At 27.9% G+C, this 9,348-nt stretch overlaps 1 protein-coding gene across 1 annotated transcript; it reads left to right on the top strand.

Annotated features, from left to right (window-relative positions):
• The first annotated feature begins 2,025 nt into the window (after positions 1 to 2,025).
• Positions 2,026 to 5,058, top strand: LOC127150338 (uncharacterized). The gene is made up of 3 exons (XM_051087977.1): positions 2,026 to 2,192; positions 2,917 to 3,124; positions 4,809 to 5,058. Exons 1-3 carry the CDS (start codon positions 2,073 to 2,075, stop codon positions 4,823 to 4,825), a joined length of 345 nt encoding a protein of 114 aa, XP_050943934.1. The 5' UTR covers positions 2,026 to 2,072; the 3' UTR covers positions 4,826 to 5,058.
• The last annotated feature ends 4,290 nt before the right edge of the window (positions 5,059 to 9,348 follow it).

The raw sequence follows: 9,348 nt of genomic DNA, 5'->3' as shown, positions 1-9,348 counted from the left end.
TGACTTTTAACTATTTAATCGATGTTAAAATATTAATAGTGTAATAAGTCATATGCATTTCAAATATCACTAAAAAGAATCACTTTATCCACCATCTTTTGTGAGTAATCTCAAACTTGCAACAAACGTTAAAAGAGAGAAAATAAATCTAAAGAAATAATGAAAAAAGTTAGCACGTCTGAGTTTATTTATGCACGAAATAAACCCATAAGAGATGCGATAAGCAATAGGGTCACTTGACTAACACAACCAATTAAAAACATATAGTTTAATTAGCCTGACACGTCACGACCAACTTACTCAACTCTTTAAACCTATTTATGGTAAACTCCTATCTAACACTTTCGAATCACGTGATTCAACCGTTAAAAATTTTGTTTTTAAAAATATGAATGATATATGAGAGTCATTTTGCTAAAAGGATAAAAAGAAATCTTGAGTTCATGATGTTTCCTAAAAAGTTTGGTCATATCATTTTATGGAAAATTAAATTTGTAGGCTCAGAGGGTATATGGGGAAGCACTACGGCAGTGTGTTAAGTAACAACAGGTAGGTGTGTACCAAAATATATGTATTAGAAGATATGTTGTTTGTTTCAAGTATTCATGGGCTCCCATAGGAAGGCCCAATCAATTCATGGGCTATTACTTAACTGGGTACAAACAACAATAATCTTCCAAAATAATTCACTATATATAATAAACTTTTTCAAAATTTTTAAATATACTCAAATTTATCGGTACCGTAAATATTAATTTATCATTTATAGACTTTTTTTATATTTAATTTTTTTAAAACGGAGGTCTTTTCAAAAATATAAAAAAACGACAAAATATTTAGAACAATTTCAAAATCGAAAAAAGTTCAATAGCCCACTATGTAAAATACAAAAAATGTTCAGTCAACCACGCTGTCAATAATGCGCATGCGATCGTTTAGATTTGGCTATTGTTTGGTACACGATCGTTTACATATGGCTAGATTTTATACGCGATCGTTTAGATATGTCTACAATTTATTTTTCAATTTCATCATCCCAAATCTAAATGGTTTTTCTTTTTCAAAATTTGAATTTTTTTTAATTCTTTTGGATCGTTTAGATTTCTTTATACGATTGTTTAGATTTTTTTAGACGACCGTTTACATTACATTTGGCTACTTCAATTTAAATGATTTTTTTTTCAAGATTCTTTATACACAATCTTTTATTTTTTTTTACACGATTGTTTATCAAGATTCTTTATACACGTTTTTACACGATTGTTTACTTTTTTTTACACGATAGTTTCATTTGGCTACTCTAATCTAAATGATTTTTCTCAAACTTCTTGATGCACGATCTTTTAGATTTTGCTATTTTTTGTACACGAACGTAAAAAAAGAGGAAAAATAGAAAGACGATGGAAAAGCGAAAAAAAATAAGAAAAACAATAGAAATACTAAACGATGTAAATAAAGAATTGAAAAATAAAAAAGATGATGGAAAGAAATTGCAAAAAAAAAATATAGAAAGACAAATCTGAAATATTTAAAACATGACTAACTTTATAAGTTTTCTTATACGGACGATTTGATGTTTTGTTACATTTATATAAGTTTTCTTTTTAAATATTATTATATTTTAATTATTATTTCTAAAATTACCATCAATAATAATTATCCAATTAACTAATTAATAGCAATTTCAAGAATAATAGTAAAGTATATAACAAAAATTTTAAAAGAATTATAAATAAAACAAAATCTATCCTCAGTAAATCAATATTTCCGTCCATCAATTAATTTTTTATTGTATTATAAATATATTTTATATACTTAATCATTTGAAATGTAATGTTATATTTTAAATTATGCCAAAATAAAACTTTGAGGAGACGAAAGAAAAAATTAAAATATCAGCAGCAGTAAAGTCATATTACTCATCATATTTCTGACACTCACCACGTGTTAACCTTACAACTCTCCACGTTATATCACAATAATTGTTCATAAACACCGACTCTTAAAAGTTAAAAGGTAAAGGAAAAGAAGAAGAATATCCACCGATTGAAGTTTACCGTTAAATTGGAAAAATGGCTTACTCCAACCCATCTGTTGCTTTGCGTTTCTCAAAAGCTTTGTTTGAACACCGCCATGGCGCTGCCGCTGCTCCTCCCTTCTCCGCCGCTGCCGCCGTTTTTATTTCTTATAAGGTAACTAATTTCCTAGGAATTTAAAACCAAAATTTTACTTTTTAATATTCCGTTATATAATGTTTCTTTTTTCTTTTTTTCTTCATTTAGTATATCTATTGAATGGTTTTCTTTTCTTTTTATTTTGTTCATTTGCTTATATATTATTAGGGGGCAGATCCCGATCCTAATAACATTGTTTTGAGAATCAAATTTCGATTAGTAGTATGTTAGAGCAAACAGTATTAAATAGAAATAGAAATACATAAGTTAGTGAGTGATTCTTTTCTCATTGATTACTTCACCCTATATTGTTAGGGGTTATAAAACAAAATTCCAATGTAAGTGATAAACCTAGGATTGGTTGGAAAGAGGAAGTGATCATCACACCTATCTCATCAGGTGTGAGACTTTTTTTTTTAGGGTTTATACCCGAAATGGACCATATATCACATCGAATGACCATATTGCCTAAAAAATTGAAAATTCACCGAGACTAAAAGGTTAAATATCATAAAGGACTCACCTATAGAGATTATGTGTCCATAAAGGACTCTCCAATCCTAATGGATATACAAATAAAAAACTTTCGTGGTATTAATTATGAAAGAAAGAAAAAGTAGTTTTTAACCAATTGAGTTAGATTCAAATAAGCTATTTTTGTAGACAACGTGTCCAGCTCTCGTCCAACTGGGGGGGCCATTGTCTCGCAATAATAATGTGAGAAGATTTGTGTTCAATTCAGGTTGATACGAGCGAGGAAAGCGACGTGTCGGGAGCAAAAGCGGAAGAGGTGATAGCAGAGATGGTGGAAGATGGAGCGGTGGGAAGTACGGTGGAGGTGGCCTATGATGCAACGAAAGGGACGACGGAGAAGGTGAAGGACACCGTAATTGCAGAGGCAAACGAAAATGTAATGGACACTACTGAGTACAGAAGCATGGAGAATATGGGTAACTATCAAAACATCTTTTTTTATATATATATATATATATATTATTTATCACAATTGGGTGATACGCACACAGATGAGATAGCCTAGAATTTGCTCAAGAAGCCATTCACATGCAAACTCTTTTCTTCTTGATTTTATTTTAATTCAATTCAAACTAACTATTTATTTTTCTTAACTTGACTTAAACTCAAATTTATTTTTTTAAAAAAAAATATTAACATGAGTAAGTAGTCTTGATTATAATCATTTGGTTACATTTGGTGCACTTGGCGTTTGGTCTCCTCCAGCATTTAAAAGGAGGATGACCCTCTTTATTGCAATGTGAACAGGGAGGATAGGATCCCTTCTTGACTCCTGCTTTGTTGTAAGTTGAAGATTCTCTAGTAGAAATTTGATTCTTCTTGAAAAACTTCTTCTTCTTATTGTTCCTAACGTTCTCATGATGCTTCGCTGGCAAGGCTCCTTCAACAGCACCTTCTTGCCTCATGGCTCTTCTTTGTTCCTGCGCTTGCAAAGCATTGAGTATCTCTGCAAGAGTGATTTGAGTCAAATCTTTGGTATTTTCTAAGGCAGAAATAGATGCCTCAAATTTTTCAGGCACTGATACAAGAATTTTTTCTACAATTCTTGAGTCCTTGAACACAGAACCAAGTAATCTGATTTGGTTTGCAATGTCCAATAACCTAACATAATACTCTTTAATTGATTCTGTTTCCTTCATCTTCTGCAACTCGAATTCTCGAATCAAATTTAGCACACGCATTCCTTTGATTCTTTCATCTCCCTCATATTCTGACTTGAGATAATTCCATATCTCATATGCTGATCTCAGAGTCATAATTCTAGTGAAGATAGTAGATGAGACTGCAGCAAACAGACATGCCTTTGCCTTGGATTTCTTTGTCTTCTTCTCCTTTTGCGCTTTGATTTGTGCCATGGTAGGATTGTCTGGAAGAGCAGAAATTTCATAATCCTCTTCCACTGCTTCCCAAATATCCAAAGCTTCCATACGAACTGCCCAAACTTGGTAGTTGTCTCCATCAAATATCAATGGAGAAATTGAAGTGAAACTAGAACTTGTTATGGCGTCCATGACACAACAACTCACACTCACAGATCCCTTAAGAAGAGAGCTCTGATACCAATTGTTATTTTCTAGAGTAAAAATAAATATTGCAATGGCAAATTGAAGACAAATTCATTTCGATTACATTCAAAGAAAAATACAGTATTTAAAGTCTTAAAAATAACTACCCACTAACATCATGACCCTAAACTTTCTCCACTAACATCATGACCCTAAACTTTCTCCACTAATCAACATGACCCTAGACTTTCTCCATGATTACAAATCATGAATGACTAATTCCTAAGAAATAGGAACAAACTTGGACTAAATTAACTTAACAAAGATAAACACACATGAGCATGTTTCAATCCTAAAGCACTTTCTTAACACAATTGCTAAGTAAAGTGTGGAATGAATCTGATACCCTAATGCATGTAGATCAAGAAAATTTGAGTAAATACTCAAATACATTTTTGTTCCGATTAAGAAGTGCTTTTGAGAATTTCATTTTCTTTTTTTGGAAAGAAAATATAGATGTTATTATTATAGCTTTTGATGATCTACTTGATGAAGAAGCTTAAGGAAAATGTGTCGTATATTTTCTTGCATGCAGATGATCAGAAGCAATAGTTCTATGGCTTTTTAGCTTCCAACTGTTTTTGGCAAATATTAAAAAGGGGATGAAATTTCTTCATCATCTTCTTAAAACCTCTCAATGTTATGGGGTATATATATGAATTTGATTTGGTTATAAATATATAAAATAATATCATTTTGGTTGTGGATGGAAGACACTTTTGAGGATGATCTTATTACTTGTTATAATAGATTAAAGTGTCTCAAATAATTTCATTTTTTTGTAATTTTTTGATCCGGTTTAAAAGGTCTCAAATAATTTCATATTTTTGTTATAAATAGTATATTTGATTTAGATTAGAAGAATAAATGATAAAAATCATATCTCCTTAAAATTATTTTTGAATTTTAAATATCATATTATTATTTTCAAAAATCAAATATTTTACTAAAAAGTAGATTTTGAAATAACTTAAGGAGTATATTGTTATAAAAGTAGATATATTTATTGGCAATTAAGTACACTTGTAGTATTCCTGTTTATTTATTAATGATTATTTAATTTGTTAATTAAAGCTAGTTTTAGAAATGTTTAAGTTTTTCTTTTTCCAGCTTTTAAAATCAACGTTCACAACAAAAGTTCTAAAAATGTTAAGGATGGAAAAAGAGAAAATATAGTTTTTAAAAATTATAAGATCGTTTCACGTAACAAAATTATTTCTTCAATTTTGAAAAACTGAAAACGTGAAATACTAAAAATGCATCATTGGAAATACCAAAAATGCATGATTAATTGGTCTCTAACACGACCATTTTTAAATAAGGTTTTCAAGATTTGTTTAAATCTGAGTAGTCAAATTTTATTTTATTTTTCTTTAATTTGGTACACATTATTTGGTTATCCAATATATGAAGACTTTTATATCTTTTATATTTGGCATCAAATAACAGTTTGAAAAAGAAAGAGGAAAAGACGATCATAAAAAAAAACGTAGAAAAAAAAAGAAAGACGATAAAAAAATGAAATATTTTTCCATGTTTATAAAACTAATCTAAAAGAAAAATATCATAATTTTGGACTAGAAAATACTTTCTAACTTTAGATATATTAAAGAATAAACTTTATCACTAGTTTTGTATTAAGATATACTTTAGCATTGTTTTACTTTTTTTGTTTTTATTTTTTTCTCTTCTTTTTCAATATAAAATAAAAATAAATAAAATTGCAAGTTTCAATAGGGTATCTCTTTTGTTTTTGTTTTTTCTCCTCTTTATCGTTTTGGATATGTTATTAGATGAAATTTTTATTTTGAAATGGTACGATTTTGAAAGGAATTTATCTGTAACTTCAAATTTTGAGCTTCAAAATTATATGTAATGATTGGAAAAATAGGAGAAGATGAGGGTTTCTATATAAACAATAAAATGGTAATATACTTTGTTTTTAAATTTAAACTGTAACAAAACTTCAAAAAGAAATTTATGACTGCACAAATTTTTAGTTTAGAGTTATTTTTTAAAGAGATATTAATGGTTTATAATTTATATATTAGCTGCGAGAGTGTTTTTTTTTTTTTTACATAATATTAACTTTAAGGATATTTATGAAACAAAACGTTGGATAGGTAATGGTGTTTTTTAAACTCTTTTTGAAAGGTTAAGAATACCTCTTAAACTCTTAAAAGCTTAGAGGTATCTTTGATGCAAAAGATAAAATTCAACGTCCTTTTTTATAATTTAGTTTATTAATGTTAAGGTTGCTGAAATATTTAAAGGAAAGTATTGGTGTCTTAATGTTTGATATTATCTTATAAAGTTAACGATAATATTTTATTATATTTATACATATTTTTAGTTCATTTTGTTATGTCCAAACTTAGAAATTTCTATGGATAACAAAGAAAATTGAAAGTATTTACAAAATAAAGAAAAAAAAAGAAAAAAAAAGTTAAATGGATGTTAGAAAATTCAATAAATTTTGTTATGTTTTTGTAAAAAGTCTTTATATATATACATATATACATATATATATATATATTTGAAATTGCTCGTTTTTAAATCACATACTAGAAAAGACATTTTTATATATAGTGAAATAAACCAAAATATTTACCTAACGTAACAAAATTTTAAATTCTATTGATGATAAGTAATTATAGACTTCTATCGGTATTTATGAATGAAAGAATTTAAAAATTTGTTATATTTTGTAAATATGGTCGCTCTTTACCATTTTCACATGAGAAGCAGTTGTTTTCGATTGCCAAGCACTTGCATAAAAGTTTTTCTTTGGATCGCCGACCACATGGCATATTATAAATTTTGTATTGTCATATACTATGCTATAGGGAAAAGAACCTTTAAGAAATCATGAAATTTCTAGAAATTGAAAAGTGGTTGAAGAGTTATATTTAGATCGATGAGAAAAAATGTTTTTAAATAATTATGTCCATTTAGATTTTTTAGAATAAAAACTAATTCAAATAAAATTTAAAAGCTTTTCTCAAGTTATTTTGTATGGCCGTTAAATATCGATTCTTTTATTGGGAAAAAACTTATTCTTTTATAATTATAGATCTAGATTTTGTAATTTTGTAATCGTTTAATAATTATGAATTTAGAGTGTACGTTACGAGATTGAAAAATAACCATTCTAAAGAAAACTCTCAAAATCAAGTTCTAAAATTTGGAATATGGATTTTTTTTGAGATTTTTCATAAATTATTAAGTTATTATATTATGTTTTGTTGCAGGAGATTAGTTAGCTTTTATGATTATGAATTTACCTTATATCAATAGTTTCAAGATATATTGCAGTTAATTTTAAAATATATTTCTTTCTAAAAAAAATCAAGATAGATGTGTTTATTTACAAAATTAATTTGGTAATTTGAATCAAGTATGAACATTTTTTTATATGACAAACTAAAGAAAATTATGTTTATAAATACTTATACCAAGATCTAACCAAATATGTAATTGTTAAATTTTAGATTCATTTTAAAAAAAAAAATGTATTTTTTAAGAAAATTCTTTTTATAGATAATTCAAACGCATTCTTAATGTTTCAAAAAAAGATTTTTACAATTACACGTCTGTTTTCAAATCATTTGTTCCTTAATTAATTAAAAGCCGAAGTTAATTTTGAATTAGAAACGCTTTCTTTTCTCTCCTTATTATTTTTCGATCTCTTTTAACTTTTTTTCTAAGCAAAAGTGTTCTCTTGATTCTAACTCTTTTTCAACGAGTGCTAATTTGTCAAGAGTGTTGTGTTAATCTTGGAGAGCAATTATTATGAGACGATTAGCACCAAGGTCGTGCAACAATTGCTTTCAAGGCACAGTAATCATTCCACAGACCTTAAAAATTCGATGGAATAATAATAAATTTAAAAGAAAACAGTGGATGCGATAGTATGATATTATTCCCCTGTCTACATTTTGTAAACAAATTTTCTCATATAGTTTTATTTTTCTTTGGTTTTTTGAAAATTTATGTGGACAATATCAAAACCTTGCAAAGGATGTTTTATTTAGGGGCATAATTCAAAAAGAAAATTGGAAGGAATAAGTTCCTTTAAAATGTTCGTAAAAGTTAGGAAAAATTATTCTTTTTTGTTTTCTTTTTTTATAAATATATTCTCAAGAGTATGTGAAGACACTTGTACACAATTCTAAATCATTGTCTCCAATCTTCTATATATACACATACTTTTTCCCTGGCCAGTCAAGATATAATATAATTTGAAAGTAAAACTTTTGAGTCAATCGTCTTAGCTCAAAATATGAATAACTACTTGAATTTGGTGGACTCATTATGATATCATAAGCTTAATTATTTGGCTAAGTACAGAGACGACCGATCTATAGAATTAATTGACCATTAAACATAAATTTATTTGGTTAAGTATACATATAGAAAGCAACTTATAGGGTCAGTTGTCAAGCCACAATGCCTAGAGTCATAGGGACGACCGTAGTGCTCGAGAGGAAGCCGATTGACCTTTTGAGGGCAAAAAGATAATGTCTAAGTATTGTACTTTACACAGACTTGGATGATTAGTAAAATAAATCCAAAAATTCACAACAGTTAGTAATAACTTGATTAATTTTTTTTTGGAGAAGTTAATTAGTGAATAATTGTTGTGAAATTAAGACTACTTCTATATAATCAAAAGGACTCATGACATTGAGGTACGTTGAAACACATATTAACTTTTATATCCTTTAGGTCTCTCTAAACGATTAACAATTCGATCGTCGAAAAGTTTGGCTGTCGAACACCACATCAATGAGAGTTTCTTTATTTTGCAGGGTTTTGTTTGATCTTTTTTTCGAAAATTATAAATTTATCATTGATATCAATTTTCGGTATCAACAATTAATATCAATTGATGGTTATAAACTAGTTTAAATATATATATATATATATATATAAGAAAATCAACCGTTGTCAACTCTACTCGAAGACTTGTTCAAACCACTATCTATCAATATAGACCAATTAAAAATTAAAATAGCTCTCAAGATCAAAGACGAGGCTCCTGTTTGGAATTAACTTTTAAGTGTAGGGATTAT

This window comes from Cucumis melo, chromosome 7, assembly GCF_025177605.1.
Source record: "Cucumis melo cultivar AY chromosome 7, USDA_Cmelo_AY_1.0, whole genome shotgun sequence".
In the NCBI taxonomy this organism is placed as follows: domain Eukaryota; kingdom Viridiplantae; phylum Streptophyta; class Magnoliopsida; order Cucurbitales; family Cucurbitaceae; genus Cucumis; species Cucumis melo.
This window is presented reverse-complemented; position numbering and strand designations above follow the sequence as displayed.